This window comes from Myxocyprinus asiaticus, chromosome 24 (genome assembly GCF_019703515.2).
Source record: "Myxocyprinus asiaticus isolate MX2 ecotype Aquarium Trade chromosome 24, UBuf_Myxa_2, whole genome shotgun sequence".
NCBI classification, from domain to species: domain Eukaryota; kingdom Metazoa; phylum Chordata; class Actinopteri; order Cypriniformes; family Catostomidae; genus Myxocyprinus; species Myxocyprinus asiaticus.
The window spans coordinates 13,921,374-13,938,444 of record NC_059367.1 but is presented as its reverse complement, the minus strand read 5'-3'; the positions used below and the strand labels follow the sequence as shown (position 1 = coordinate 13,938,444).

Genomic DNA, 17,071 nt, shown 5'->3' with positions numbered 1-17,071 from the left:
CTCCATTCCAATCTCAGTCTGTCCATATGCTACCGTGCCATCCAGATCCAGCCTCTCCCAGCCCTACACTGTCCACCCCATGCTGGTGCGCCGCAGCCCACCCAGGATCAGGGCAGATGCTGCCATCACCGTGCCAACATTTAGCAGCTTTTGGGCCGGCATCCAAACCGCGTCACAGCAGCAGGGCACAGCCCCAGTGAGCCCTAAATCCCTTTAGCTTTTCATTTGGCAAAGAAAACAAACAGGGGATGTGGCATTTAGAGAGGGGAAAGATAAATGCTCGTCTGCACTCTGTCTTTCAAGACAGAGAGAGAAAAAGAAAGAGAGAGGGATGAAATTTAACAGGCTTTTCTTTTGGATGGATGCCCAAGACACACAAGTTAAAAAAAAAAAAAAAAAAAATCCAGAAATGCAGCTTTTTGTAAAGAAAATATGAGACATTAAAAAGACACATTTTCTAATTTTTTTGTGGGCTGTTTTAAATCCAGTTAACAGCGCAACAAAATGTGATGAATTTACAAAAATAAACATGGTGGGGGGGAATCTCTTTAGTGTTTGATTGAATATTGAAGGGTTTATTCAGATGGCTCTAGTGTGTGTATGTGTTTGTGAAGGTGTGTGAGATTATGTGTGTGTGTGGGTAACATAGCCGCACAACACGATTAGCATACTCTTCAAGAATGACTCATACTCTTTTATCTTATTTCTTTCCTTTTCTCTCTTTTCAGTCATTTTGGAGAAGCCGATACGGATTCCCAGGTCATTGTCTGTTAAGGCAGCGAGTGTACTGAAAGGTTTTTTAAACAAGGTGAGAGCAAGGTGTACCTACATCTGCCACATATACCACAACATTCATAACCTTTTACAAACACTGTAGTGAGTGTGATACAGCTGCCATAATTTTGCAAATCAAAGATACAAGAAAAAGAGAGTAAATTGGACAAAAAATGGACAATAGTGCGCAACAGCAGGGTTGCAGAAGTCAAAATCCCTTTCAAAATTTCCATAACGAAACAGTAATGTATAAATCTTTCAATGCAATCCCTCATACAAACAAATTCTTGTACCCTTGTCTTTTTATCTGATTTTCAAACATGTATTTAATCAAATGTTGTAATGTTGTGATTCATCTCCTGGTGGTTGGTTGGGTTCATGACTTGAACTAAAATATCCATGCTAAATTTAGGAGGGTCAAGGGTCCCCTCCAGATGAATCTGATCTCATAAGAGTGTATGCACTAGAGTTTATGTGCCTGTGTGTGTGTTTGGCTTGATTAAATCTGTGAATAATGAAGTGTCTTTCTTTAATTGTCAAGACAAACTGAATTTATTGAAGAGCTGGAGTTCCTCAAACCCAGTAACAGGCCTCTTAGCTGCTGCCTGATTAATTTGGATTAAACAAGAGTATATCAGCACAGCGAGTCACTAACAGACTCCTGGATCCACATCTAATGTCTCTGAGCACAAGATAACAACAACGTATGAAACAGTGACTGTATTATGCAAAGATTTCAGGAAAGTCAAAGCACTTAAGCCATTTCAACTGATCACTCTTTAGAATAAAAGGGATATTTCAACCAAAAATGAAAATTCTGTATTATTCTGTAAAATATACTCACCCTGATGTTGTTTCAAACCAATGTAATTTTCTCTCTTCTGTAGAACACAAAAAGCAAACCATTTAAAGGGGTCATGAACTGTTTTTTTTTAAATAATTGTATTATCTTTGCTGAGGTCCACTGATAATGTTATGAAAGTTTTTTTTGCACCAAAACAGTCACAATTTAGTAATATATGATCAGTTTTTCACCCTCTTTTGGCCCTCTGTCTGAAACGCTTGGTTTTGGCCTAAGCGTCTCCTTAAAACTTCAATGTAAACGGCCACTGTTATGATTGGCTAACATCATGCAGCCCCTCAAATTCAGCAAACTGGATCGGAAGAACATTATAAAACAAAATTGTACGGTTTACGCATAATGCACATCCAACACATTGCATCAGAATATATTAGACTGTTCATCTCAAGCACAACTTTTAACACTCAGCACCATAAACTATCAAGCAGTCTTGACATTTGAAATATTTATGAATGAAATGGTTGACTTACATTTTTGAAGTGTTTTTAACTGCCCCCTTCTTCAATAACAGTTCCTTTGCGAAGCTTGAATCGTATTTTGTCAGTTCACAAGCAATCCATGCTGACATGAGCTGAAAAAATAAAAAAACGCATATACAAAGTACAAAGAACAGTGAAACTATGCACATACATACTGAAGGCGCACATCGGCGGAAACACACAGAAATGGTCGAAGACGTCCTATGTTTATATACGCCAACAATTAAAAATGGCACAGATGGACGAAAGAACGCGTCCATGACATGAACTAATATTGGCATTATATTTATGCTGTTTAGCCAGAGGGGAACTGGCCACCACAGTGAGCCTGGTTTCTCCCAAGGTTATTTTTCTCTATTAACCAACATCTTATGGAGTTTTGTGTTCCTTGCCACAGTCGCCTTCGGCTTGCTCACTGGGGTTCTAAATACAATTATTATTTAATTACTTATTTTTATACTCAATTTACAATAATATTTAATCAAACTACACAATGATGACTCTAAGACTTTATAGATAATACAGTTTCATTTTCTGCTAAAGCATGATTTTCTGTAAAGCTGCTTTGAAATGATGTGTGTTGTGAAAAGCACAATACAAAATAAAATGACGTGAATTGACTTATTTGTGCTCAAAGCAACACAGGCAGCAGCTGAATGAAAGAGAATTGCTTCTCCCTTTCAGAGTTGTAACTTGACACCGCGTCTTTTAAAAGCAGCACGAGATATGTATCAAGTGGCCAAAGATGTCTGTCTAGTGCATGAATATATTCAAAACATAATCCAAAATAGTCCAGATGGGTCCCCTTAGGTGTTATGTTAGGAATAGTTAGCCATGGAAGGCCTGCTCTCTTGACTTGCATTGCGCACCAGAGGGCGGGCCAAGGGTGAGACGACGCATGTTGTGGGATGTGTAGATACAAATGAGCAATGTGTCATGACGTCACGAACAGACAGATTTAAAACGAGACGTTTCAGCAGGGTGACAACTCTAAATGCATTTTTTGGGGGTGAAGTTGTTAGTTCTGAAATTTACCGTATGTTTTTATATTACAGTTACCTCTTATATGTCTAAATATCAAGGAAAATTGTATTCTCCATTTCATGACCCCTTTAATGAAAGTAAATGAGAACTGGGGCTGACAAGCTCCAAAATGACAAAAAAAATACCATAAGAATATCATTAAAGTGGTTCAGCTTACTTATATTTGCTATATTCCAAGTCTTCTGAAGTTATATGATATTTTTATGTGAGAAACAGATTGAAGTTTAAGTCATTATTCATCTTTCTTTCCAATCTGTTGCAACCGAATCATTGAATCAGTGAGCTAAACTTGAGATCTGGATCAGTCCAATTCATGAAAGAATAATTAAGATCAGATTTGTGGACTAAATAAACTGATTAATTGAAAAGATCCAACCCAAAAGAACTATTCGCTTCTCTTGCCCTGTATGGAAAAAAAGGGGAAGTATATTCTTCAAAAAAATTAACTTTTTGTATTTCAAGGAATAAAGAGAGTCATACAGGTTTGGAATGACATAAGGGTCATTTTCAGATTGTTTGGGGTGAACTACTATAATCCTTTAACACAGTTTGGTTATACCCCATTCTCCTGAAATAGATGGTACACATAAAATGAAGTTATGTAAATATTTGTAAAGTTCTGGCTTTTGTTAGATGTGTTATAAATGGGCCGTTTGTTCTGTTTAGGACCCGAAAGAGAGGCTTGGTTGCCAAGTTCAGACCGGATTCACAGACATCAAGTCTCATACATTCTTCAGAAGCATAGACTGGGACCAGGTAAGCATATGTCACATGGTGGCTTTAGTGTTTTGGGGGACTTTGTTACTTTTTTATTGATAGAAGCAGACAGGAAATTATTTGGGGTAAGGGGGGTGAGGGTGGAGGAATGAGATCAGGCCACGTTGCAGGCCGGATTCAAACCCATGTCTCACTCAACGTGTCTGAAGCACACACACCAGAAGTGGGTAGAGTAGCCAAAAACTTTACTCAAGTAAAAGTACAATTACTTAAGAAAATAATTACTCAAGTAGAAGTAAAGTAATAATGTTATAAATTACTCGAGTAAGAGTAAGTATCCAATAAAAAGAATAGTAACTAGTTACTTTCACATATAACGTAATGGTTGTTTACTCTCTTATATTCCAGTACATGATACACATTTAAAATGCATTATACAACCCCAATTCCGAAAAAGTTGGGACAGTATGAAAAATGCTAATAAAAACAAAAAGGAGTGATTTGTAAATTATATTCACCCTTTGCTATATTGAAAGCACTACAACTACACATTATATGACAGTGAATTTCATTGTTGTTTGAAAATGTACAGTAATTTTAAATGTAGCATGTTACTACCAACCTCTGACACACACTAATCACTAGGATATGGCTCTGACATTAGTTACTGTTTTATTGCTGTTTTTATTTGCAATTAGGGTGATTAAACATACTGATGATCTTGGATAGTCATGAAAGCTTTTTTCCTTTCTCTTTAAAATAAAAACTGCCATTGAAGTGGCCCAAGATTATTACTTATTTTAAAATATTCCCACAGTTCAGCAGCACCTGCCTGACCTGATTTAAAAGATAAAAGTACTGACCCAAAACCGGCCCAAATCAGCTCCATTAGACATTACCCTGAACAATAGCAAAAAACTCTACTAAAGGTTACAGCACTTTCAGACTCTGGGAATTTATGAACTATACTTTGGGAATGCAGGATGTATAGTGTGTTGCCATTGATAGATACTCCATACCAGCAGCAAAAATGAAAGAGAATATCAAATTAAGTTTGCTGAAATGCCACAAGGTTGAAGAGTGGATGGTAATTGGTCTTGTATAGCTGATGCACATAATGCTGAAACATGAAAGTCAGTGATAGAACGTACAATATTCAGGAGCTGCAGAAAATCGTATGTGTGTCTATAGTAGAAAACTCTGGATTCATAATGAAGAGGTAGCGATAGACAGATAGGTAGACAGGAAGTGAAAAAGAGGGAATGATGAAGAGAAGGCGATGAGTTTAGGTAACGATGCTGTAAGTGATTTTTATTTTGGAATATTTAGATGATTTTGCAAGAATTCTAAAAGAAGCTCTGCAGGTTTCCATAGAATTCAAACACCCATCATTAAGAGAATTCTACACATCCCCTGCCCTTTGCATGTTCGGTTCTTCTTTTTCCCCCATCATTTTGAAAACGGTTTGACATTTTTTATTTATTAAGATTAATTCAAATGTAAATATTTTGCAGGTTTGATAATGCTTTCAACTGCCAATAAAAGTGTAGTAAGATATGTGACTTTCTTTCTTCTGCTGAACACAAACAAAGATTTTTAGAAGAATATCTCAGCCCTGTAAATCCATACAATGCAAGTGAAAGGTGGCCAAGACTTTGAAGGTCCAAAAAGCACATAAAGGCAGCATAAAAGTAATCCACACAACTCCAGTGTTTAAATCTAAATCATCAGAAGCAATATGATTGGTGAGGGTGAGAAAGAGATCAATATTTAAGTCATTTTTTTTACTTTGAATTCTCCTCCCTGCCCAGTAGGTGGCGATTTGCACAAAAACAAAAGAAGAATGTGAAATAAAGGTGGAGATATGTAGTAAATTAATTAAAAAATTAAATATTTATCTGTTTCTCACCTACACCTATGATATCACTTCTGAAGATATGGATTTAACCATTGGAGTCATTTGGATTACTTTTATGCTGCCTTTATATGCTTTTTGGACCTTCAAGGTTCTGGTCACCATTCACTTGCATTATATGGACCTACAGAGCTGAGAGTTTGTTTTTTTGTTTTTTCTAAAAATATTTGTTTACGTTTAGCAGAAGAAAGAACATCTGAAAGAACCTCATACACATCTGGGATGGCATGAGGGTGAGTAAATGATGAGTGAATTTTCATTTTTGGGTGAACTAACCCAAACAAATTTCCATCAAATTGAATTGTATAATATTTAACTAAATTAAATTACTAAAACTTTTTTAATTTTGTTAAAGATTACACAATTCAACTTGATGGAATTTGTTATGAAATTGAAATGCATAAATCTTAAAAAAAAAAAATTGTGTATAGAAACCACAATCCATTCAATTCTCGATGGATACAGTCAAGTCCCATCCTCATTTTTGTTTTTCATTGAATATCCTATGTTACTTGAAAAAAAAAAGTAATTTTACTCAGAATAAATAAGTAAAATGTCTTGCGAATGCCATTTTATGTTGTTTAAAGCCATTCAGCTGAATTACATATGTTTTCCCCAGAATCAGCGTAGAAAACTTGAAGAAAAAAAGGCATGTACATTCAGTCTGGGTTTTAAAAACTGCAAGACTGCATATGAGCTCCACCCAGTCTCTTTATGTCTCACGATACCATCTTAAAATTCCCTCAGACACATTGTAATTGTTGAATGTCTTCACATAACTGAATTCCTCGGCCAGTCAGTCAGCTGCGACCTGTTCTGTTTTATTAGCTGTAATTGCATTTGTATTGGCTGGATGTGTCGACCGTATATTTTCTGATATGCTCTCGGGAGGTCGGCAATGTGGAAAGGAAATTACGTGCTCTAGAGTTCTGTCACTAATGCGTCATGCTTCAATTGCTGGGATTTTCCGCCACTTTGCTAGCTTAATGGATGGGTTTAGACACAGATTCACACACACATACACACTTAGCTGCTGTACTATTATAGCTAGCTGTAGTGCTGTACACAGAATTAACCCTCTGAGCTTCGCTAATGACCGGGCTTGAGCTACACTTATTGTTAATTGCTCATGAATGAATTGATTTCATGTCTAAATGAGAGCACATAGGCTGTCTAAACCAGTGTTTCCCAACCACTGTGCCGTGAAAGATTGTCAGGTGTGCTGTGGAAAATTATAAAATTCCACAAAATAAATAAATGCATGGGAAAAAAATAATAATTTCAGGGATCCAAAATCCTCACCTTTCTGAGAAATTCGCTGTTTTGAAACCATAATCGGTCACTTTTGTGATTGTGAAGAGCAATGATTAATGTGCAAAAGTGACTGATATTAATACGCATTAAGGGTCTTTCGCATGACTCGTGTCAGCGCTGCAGAATACATTGAAGTCTATGAAGTGACGCCAAGTGTTTTTCACACACACGGTTTTGCTTCACCAATAATGTCTTGTGAGTACTAAGCAACAAAAAATATTTAAAAACTGTCCAAATTTGTGAAGAGACATTGAATGTCTCATAATTTCTTTTAATTAAATATTACCTTATCATTTACGAATATCTAATAAAGGGTAGAAAAGATATACTGTCAACTTAACTGCAAAGAAAATTGTTTGACATTTCAAGAAAATACAGTGACAATATAAAAGGCAATTACTTAAAGGTGCAGTCAGTTCGTTTTCAGCTGGCTCTTACTCATCCCACTAGTACCATTGGTTTTGGTCTGACACCTATCGTCATGGATACACAAAGTTTTTTTACTAACTTCTGCCACTTCACAGCAAGATGTTTGTTTATCTTCTGTTTTGTTACTTTTAGTCTGTAACAAATCCCTATAATGGACATTCTTGGATTCAATCCAAACTAATTTTCTCGCATTATAGCGCACTGGACTGTGACTCACGAGCTCTCTGCCGGCTGAGACCATCATGTGTTATCGCTTGGCGCTTGATGTCGTGCCATTCACCCGTGATCCGCGCCGTGAGTGCTGCAGGTTGTAGTGGTTTGTTTCATGACTCCAGTAGTGACCTTTTTTGTCTGGGACATTTTTTTCTTTCCACTTGCTCTCATTTTGTTTGGACTGTCTGGTGGATCACAATCCTGCTGATTCATACCATCACTCTGGGCTTTACTCTAGACTCCCCGTTGTTGTCTGTAGTAAGTATATTGTTTTAGCTGTTATATTGTTTGGTTTGTTTGTTATGTTTACATGTACTTTTATGTTTGAGCATTGGCTGATAGCACTATATAAATTAAACATGTTATTTTTATACGTATTATTAGTGGTAGTAACGTCAAGAGCATGACACAGGTTGTCATGTGTTGTCAACATGGCAGCGCCCAAGAGGGGTTGACCAGCTCAATGTAAAATGAAACAGATTTTTTTGAGCTACTGACATGACTGGAGTCTTCATCAAACGTGAGTGTGCATCATTTTTTACGTATTTCTAAAAAGTGCTCTCCGTGTCTTTTATGTGCAAAACATTTTTATTAGCAAAAACTTACCGAGTGCACCTTTAATAATGCAAGTAAAATGTCTTCCTTATAAAATCATGCCTACTATTTTTCTTAAACAGTATAAACAGGTATTTATACATGAAAATATATAGCTGCCTTTATATTCTAGAAAAAGAGTCCTTTACTAGAGGATCATCATATTTTGGGGTCATTGGCATCACAAAGTTTAAAAATTTCTGGTTAAGAAGACCAGCATTGCTGGTCTACCAGTTAGATCAGCACCAAACCAGCATAAACCAGCCTAGACTATCATGGAAATTCATGCAGTGACATTCAAACATATTTAAGTGTCTGAATACTTTGTCATGACTATTTTGAAAATGTTACGGCAGAGAGCAAGAACAACACAAAGAGAGGAAATATAGAAAAAAAGAGTTTAGCAAAATGGAAAAAGCTGACTTTTCCTTTAGGGAATGCTATTAAGACAGTGAGAGACAGAGTGGGAGATATAAGGTGAAAAAAAGAGTGGGAGCGAGAGAGTTGAGTAAGGAGAGAGTGACGTTGATTTTGATGGTGTGAGGCAGATTGCAAAAGAGAGAGAGTGAGAACGGCTTGAATGAGGAGAGGGAGATGATTTTAGATGGTGAGAGACAAAGTGGGAGAGAGTGAGAAAAGGAGAGAGAGACAAATGAAAAGAGGCTGGTGGATTGAGACAGTGAGAGACACATTTCTGGGAGAGAGAGTGAGACAGAGAGAAGAGGACTGAATGAGGAAGCAGAGAATCATAGTTATGGTGTAAAAATCTTCTCTCCACTCTGACAGATTCTCTTCACACCGTATGAAGTGTGGGGAGATGCAACAGAACACACACTATGTCTTCGTCACTCTCAGTGATGGCAGCATGTAAAGGCAGATTTAGCAGAGAGGTGGCACAGGAAGTCCACTTCTATCAGAAAAGACTCTGGATGATTGGAATTATTATGAATATAGAGAAAATTATAATATTTATATTATCCTACGGTTCAGCGCTCAGATACTTGCTTTAACCGTCAGATTGTGCCGGAGGCAATGATGACAGGGGAGCGGAGCTTAACCCCACCCAGGATGGGACCTAAACTGGTGGAGATGGGGTGGAGGGGGTGAAAACAATGGCAGTATGCGAACAATAGAGACAGGTGTGCAGGCTTTTAAAGTAGAGTCTGTATTGTGATCGGATGAGATGCCTGATTGAATAAAAGCGTAAGGATCCAGAGTCTTCCTGCTAGAACTACTGCTTACACTTCCATATCTGACACCAGTCCAGAGAACCAAAAGTTTCTCCAAAAGGCCATGTGCTCATAGTCTTTAGAGCAGGGAGAAGTTTTGCATTTTGGCATATTCCTGCTAGAATTTCTGGCTTGCTTGAGGCCATGGCTGTGTGATTCATCAGACCAGGCCACCTTCTTCCATTGCTCCATGGTACAGTTCTGATGCTCATGTGCCCATTGTAGGCTGTAACAGCTCACAAACAGAAGGGAAGGAGAACAGAGGGAAGCAGGTTTTTCCAGGCTCAGGTAGGACTTTTAACACTTCAATGCTTTACAATTTCACAAACTCGTCAGCTTCACAGGCACTAGTAACTTAAACACATCAGATTCACAAACATAACAGATTAAACGTAGCAGCTTCAGGAGCACCGTGGCCTTCCTTGTGCCAGACTCTCTCACTCTCTGCTGGTGGTGTGGCTGCTTATATGCCGCTCTCCCCATGCTCACTGGAATTAGAGACAGGTGTTACACATAATCTAGCTCAGGTGCAAGCGCCTTTACCGCTTTCTCTCTCTCCGGACGGATGCTCGACCATGCCCCCGCTGCCACATATCCCCACCGCCCGACTCTGGCCAGGGAGACATCCAGCCTGTCTACAACTCCACTCCCATTTCTGGAAAGGAAGTCGGCGACAGCCATCTATGCTCCCGGTATGTGGACCACCTTGAATTTAAATGGCTGAAGAGCCAGATACCAACGGGTGATCCGCGTGTTGGTATCCTTCATGCGGTGGAGCCATTGGAGTGGGGCGTGATCCGAGCAGAGGGTGAAGGCCTGCCCCAACAGGTAGTACCGGAGAGTGAGGACTGCCCACTTGATGGCGCGACACTCCTTCTCTACGGTGCTGTACTTAGTCTCCCTCAGTGAGAGCTTGTGTCTAATGTACAGCACCGGGTGCTCCTCCCCCTCCACCTCCTGCGAGAGTACGGCCCCCAGCCCTCTGTCTGAAGTGTCCGTCTGCAAGACAAAAGGGAGAGAGAAATCAGGTGAATGTAAAAGCGGCCCTCCGCAAAGTGCGGCTTTAACCTGCATGAATGCCTGTTGACACTGCTCCATCCACTGGACCGGGTCTGGAGCTCCCTTTTTAGTGAGATCAGTCAGCAGGATGGTGACATCCGAATTATTAGGCACGAATCTACTATAATAGCCAGCCAGCCCCAGGAATTGTCTCACCCCCTTTTTGGTCTTGGGCCTCGGGCAGGTCACAGTCACCACAGTCTTGTCAATTTGGGGACGCGCTTGCCCGTGGCCCAAGTGGAACCCCAGATACCGTACCTCCACCCGCCAAATCACGCACTTCTTGGGGTTTGCTGTGAGTCCCGCTCGTCTCAGCGATCTCAGAACCACCCTCAGATGCTGCATGTGCTGCTGCCAATCATTGCTGTTAATGATGATGTCACCTAAGTAGGCAGCGGCGTAAGCCGAATGCGGTCTGAGGATTCGGTCCATGAGACGCTGAAACGTAGCCGGGGCTCCAAACAAACCGAATGGAAGCGTCACAAATTGGTGTAATCCAAATGGTGTGGAGAAGGCTGTTTTTTTCACGGGAAATTGGTGTCAAGGGGATCTGCCAATAACCCTTTGTCGAATAAAATCGAGCAGTGCCCAACCGATCGAGCAACTCATCAACGCGAGGCATTGGGTATGCATCAAATTTAGACACCGCGTTGACTTTTCTATAATCCGCACAGTACCGTACAGACCCGTCACTCTTAGGAACTAGAACAACCGGGCTGGACCAATCGCTGTGGGATTCCTCTATTACCCCCATATCGAGCATTGCATCCAGTTCTTCCTGGACAATTTTCTATTTGTGCTTGGGCAATCGGTAGGGACAGCTACACACCACCACCCCCGACTCGGTCTTGATGTGGTGCTGTATGAGGTTCGTATGACCCGGTAGAGGGGAAAACACATCTGCAAACTCCTTTTGCAACTTGGCAACCTCTGCGAGTTGAAACGGTAAGAGGTGGTCTCCGCAAGTGACCGGGGTGAAATTACTATATTTTGTATTCACCTCTGGCCCGAGCTCTGCCCTCTCCGGGACTACCGTAGCCAACGTCACAGGGACTGCCTCCCTCCACAATTTCAGGAGTGTGCCCCATCTATCGATTCGCTTTACCTCATAATCGAGATCCCCCACTCGTCGTGTGACCTCAAAGGGTCCTTGCCACTTGCCGAGTAATTTGGAGCTCAATGTGGGAAGTAATACGAATACCTTATCTCCCGGTGCAAATTCCCGCAGCCGATTTCCCCTGCCGTACAGTCGGCTCTGTCGTTCTTGAGCTTGGAGCAAATTCTCCTGTGTTAGTTGCCCCAATGTGTGGAGTTTTGCTCTAAGATCAAGAACGTATTGAATTTAATTCTTACTGTTTGAAGGTCCCTCCTCCCAAGCTTCGTGCATAACATCAAGCACGCCGCGCGGGAACTGCCCATATAGCAGCTCGAATGGGGAAAATCCCGTGGAGGCTTGCAGGACCTCTCGTACTGCGAATAACAGGGATCGAGCAATTTGTCCCAATTTCTAGCATCCTCGTGCACAAACTTACAAATCATATTTTTAAGGGTTTTATTAAATCGCTCCACCAGGCCATCTGTTTGTGGATGGTAAACGCTGGTGCGGATTGATTTAATGCCCAATAATTCATAAAGCTTGCGTAGTGTTCGTGACGTAAAGGTTGTGCCCTGATCGGTGAGGATTTCTTTCGGAATCCCCACTCGGGAGATTATTTTGAAGAGTGCCTCCGCAACACTGCGTGCTGAGATGTTGCGCAGAGGCACTGCTTCCGGATATCGCGTTGCATAGTCCACTAGAACCAATACAAAGTGATGTCCGCATGCTGACCGCTCTAATGGCCCGATGAAGTCCATTCCAATTCTCTTGAAGGGGACCTCGATCAGCAGAAGAGGGCGCAATGGCGCTTTTGAGGTGGCCAGTGGATTCACCAGCTGGTATTCGCGGCATGCCGCACACCACCTGCGGACATCGGCGCCAATGCCCGGCCAATAAAAATGGGATATTAGGCGGTTCAGTGTTTTTTTCCCCTAGATGAGCCACCTGGAACACCATTTCCCGACGGCTCCTGGAACGACACACTTCACCCTCACCATTTTAGCTGTGCCCAAAGCCTCGCGCTAAACCAAGCGTTAGTGGATAGTGGTTTGATTACAACCCGTGTCCACCAATACTTGGTTAGTACCTCCCTTGACACTTACAGGTATCCGGTACGCTCCGGCCCGAACAGGGGCAGCCTGCAGAGTGTCGGGGATCTGGACCACCGTTCCCAGCTTCATCACAGGGCATTGATCCCAGAAGAACTCAAGCAGACCAGCCCAGGCGCCACACCCACACCTGCGTCGGAGGACACTTCCACCTGAGGGGGATAGCGGCGTAGCTGTCGCTGCTGTGGGTGATGCAACACCCCGCGTGCGGGGAACTGGCTTCAGTGGCGGGACTCCTCGCCTCTGCTGGGCAGGAATGGGCTCTGGGGAGAGAGTAGAGTAAGAGAGAAGAGGGGAGGGGAGAGAGAGTGGGAGGGCTCTTCCACCCTCTGGTACGCTGCCATATGGTCCTCTGCCAATTGAACAGCCTCCTCCAGCGATGCCGGGCAGTGGCACTGGACCCATTCCGCCATTCCTCGCGGTAGCCGATGGACAAGCTGCTCCAATACCACCTGGTCGATTATTCCCTCGACGTCACAATCCCCCACCAGCAGCCATCTCCGGCAGGCATCTCAGAACCGTTGGGTGAAGGCAAACGAGCGGCCGGTCATCTCCAACTTCATCGACCGGAAGAGCTGGCGATGCTGCTCCAGACTGCGGCCAACCCACTTCAGGATGGTCTACCTCAGGTCCTCATAAGCCAGGAGGTTCGCCGCCGGCAGTTGTTGTGCTGCAAGCTGGGCTTCCTTGGACAGCAATGGGAGCCTGGCCGCCCACTGATCACACGGCCAGCTCCATATCTCAGCAGTCCGCTCGAATAAGTCGAGGAAGGCTTCCAGGTCATCATCGGCCCCCATCTTCAGAAGTGTGGGCGGGGGCATGGGGCTGTGGTTGTCCGGGGAGGCGGCCGGGGCTCTCTCCTGGCTGAGAAGGCTCCGGATCGCATGCCGGTCCTCTGCTTGAGCCAGAAGGATCTTGAAGAACTGGCGATCTTGATCTTGCCAGAGCTCAAGCAGGGATTGTTGATGGGACCGGTGTAAGCCAGCGAGGGATTTGAGGATCTCTGCCAACTGGGAGGACTCCATGGGGCGTACTTCAAGATCCCAGGTTTCAGCACCAGTGTAACAGCTCACAAACAGAAGGGAAGGAGAACACAGGGAAGCAGGTTTTTCCAGGCTCAGGTAGGACTTTTAATCGGCCACTTCAATGCTTTACAACTTCACAAACTCGTCAGCTTCACAGGCTCTAGTAACTTAAACACATCAGCTTCACAAACGTAACAGATTAAATGTAGCAGCTTCAGGAGCACCGTGGCCTTACTTGTGCCAGACTCTCTCACTCTCTGCTGATGGTGTGTCTGCTTATATGCCACTCTCCCCATGCTCACTGGAATTAGAGACAGGTGTTACACATAATCTAGCTCAGGTGCAAGCACCCTTACCGCTTTCTCTCCGGACGGACGCTCGACCATGCCCCCGCTGCCACATAGGCGCTTTTGGTGGTGGACAGGGGTCAGCATGGGCACTCTGACCGGTCTGCGGCTACGCAGCCCCATATGCAGCAAGCTGCGATGCACTGTGTGTTCTGATACCTTTCTGTTATGGACAGCATTAAGTTTTTCAGCAATTTGTGCTACAGTAGATCTTCTGTGGGATCGGACCAGATGGGCTAGCCTTCGCCCCCCACGCACATCAATGATGCTCTGACCCAGTCGTCCAGCCATCACAATTTGGCCCTTGTCAAGTTGCTCAGATCCTTACGTTTGCCCATTTTTCCTGCTTCCAACACATGAAGTTCAAGAACTGACTGTTCACTTGTTGCCTAATATATCCCACCCCTTGACAGGTGCCAGTGTAATGAGATAATCGATGTTATTCACTTCACCTGTCAGTGGTTTTAATGTTGTGGCTGATCATTGTGTAATATATATATATATATATATATATATATATATATATATATATATATATATATATATTTATTTATTTATATACTCACTGAGAACTTTATTAGGAATACTGTGGTCCTTATAAAGTGCAAGACGTGGTCTTCTGCTGTTGTAGCCCATCTGCCTCAGGGTTCGACATGTTGTGCATTCTGAGATGCTATTCTGCTCTCTACAATTGTACAGTGTGGTTATTTGAGTTACGCTAGCCTTTCTGTCAGCTCAAACCAGTCTGGCCATTCTCCGTTGACCGTCTTTTTCTGAGTAAACTCTAAAGACTGTTGTGCATAAAAATCCCAGGAGATTTTTTAAAGACGTTTATATTAAGTTAACGAAAATATTTTTTAGCTGCTGGTTTTCGTCTTTGTAATAGTTCCACTAACCATAATAAGCTTGTTTAAGGTACAATGTGTCCCATTTCAATCAGTGCCGTTTGATCCTAGCAGATTATCTCAACATTTCAGTGAGTTTATGATCATTTCGTCACACATTCTGCGTGGAGAGGAGATGGTGCCGGACCCCGACAGAGAGAAAGAGATGTGTGGGAATAATCCCCTCCCACACGTCCGTGTAAAGATTCTCTGTGCATCTGGATGGGTGTGCATGTGTAATTGGTTTTCTGCTACAGAGACGAACTTTAGCATGTTCTGCCAGGCAAGCTGCAGCCAAACGTGTCACACCTCACTCTTTGGAGTCAGTTGCCCCGGGAATAAAAAACACACATGCAGAGCAACTGGGCACCAATTAACATCTCTTTTCCCCCTGTGTGTCGTCTTTAAACTCTCTTTTATGTCTCTCTTCACTTTTGTTTTGCCATTACACTGCAATCCATACGTTCACAAGACAGAGTGTATTGCTCTTGGGGAAAAGTGAACTGACGTAAATCTAAGAATGGCAGAAGAGTATTTGCAAAGGAGAGGAAAAGGGGGATGAGAGAAAAAAAAAAAGGAAATTGAGATGTCAAGTTGTGCATCACCAACACACAACCTCAAAAGCCAGCAAGATTTACACAGGCAATCGCATAAAATCTTGTTGCTTTTTCTCTTTGGCAAATCAACATAAGAGTCATGAATTAACAATCTAAACAGAGAGTCGACTATAGTGAAGCAGAGAAAAGGGGCCATCTGTTCGAGTGGAGTGGAACACAGCAGGATCAATACAGAGAGATAATGTTCGTGAGGCAAAGAGAGTCCACAACGTGAAAACAAACCTTATCTGACCTGTAGTGTTGACGACCACAGAATCTGTCCGTTCTGATGAGTGCATAAAATTATCTCAACCCATAATAAATATGGCTGTCCCTTTCTTACTTATATATATATTTCATGAAAATTCTTTCCCTACCCCTCGCCCCTTTGTTTTGTCTTATTTTCTTTTATGAAAAACACTCTGAGGCACTTCAGAACTCATACGGACTGAAGTGTCCCTCACACAAGGGCTGTTCACCCTCTTTCATAAGTGTTTTTAATGGCACAAGTAATGGAATATTAGTCATTACCGACCTTGAGAGATCATTTAAAAATCTCATCTGTCCTGCATTCTTTTATCTGTTTTTTTTTTTTCTTGAACACAATTGTCACAGTTCAGCAACCATTTACATACTGGCTTTGTTCCGAATCCTGATGACCTTCCTACAAGCAATTTAAGGCATCATAGGTGCATTACTGATGCAAAAGCTGTTCCAAAACATAGGCAGAAAAATTATGCTGCCTTCTAAGATACATCACATGTATCCTTGGAGGAGAAGGCTATCCCAGAATAGAAAAATTAACCCGAGATGAGTCGAAAGAAATGTTGACAATAAATAGCTTAATACTTTACATTTTGAGAAGAATTAATTAAAAGTTTAATATATTTATTTAATATATCTATTTTACCCAACATGTTGTGTGCATTTATCTTTAACAAAGCTATCAAAGTGAATATCAGGCACAACAACACCACCACAACATGGGCCGCAATCTTAAATGTTTTGGATTGAATGGATCACATGACTTTCACATGACAACAAATATGTCATCTTTTTCAGATATCTCAGTTTTCCCTGTCCAAACTACAACGTGAAGATGACGTTTTCAATTGTATACACTTGGGAGAGCGTTTTCCATTTTTCACTGGACAAAAACGCAGTCTCACTGTGGACGGAAGGCCAAAATGTAGAGAAAAAGATCAGTGTTTTACCCTCCTATGGCATTCAAAAATGGCACCTTCCTTTGGTATTCGCAGTCATTTTTGACCGGAAGGTTTAGATGTATAACCCTTTTTTTATGATGATAATGATACAATTTTGTCTTCCCTGAAGTAAGTTTTAAATTATGCTTTTCATTTGTGATTTTATGCTATTTTTATATT

The 17,071-nt window shown here is 41.9% G+C and overlaps 1 protein-coding gene across 6 annotated transcripts in view; it reads left to right on the top strand.

Annotated features, from left to right (window-relative positions):
• The window catches only part of LOC127414530 (protein kinase C zeta type-like), a 190,045-nt gene that overhangs the window by 154,391 nt on the left and 18,583 nt on the right, over positions 1 to 17,071 (top strand). For all 6 annotated transcript variants that reach the window (XM_051652617.1, XM_051652616.1, XM_051652622.1 and 3 more), the window contains 2 exons: positions 729 to 808; positions 3,826 to 3,915. In XM_051652617.1, coding sequence (XP_051508577.1) covers positions 729 to 808; positions 3,826 to 3,915 — 170 coding nt within the window. The remainder of the gene's footprint in view (positions 1 to 728; positions 809 to 3,825; positions 3,916 to 17,071) is intronic.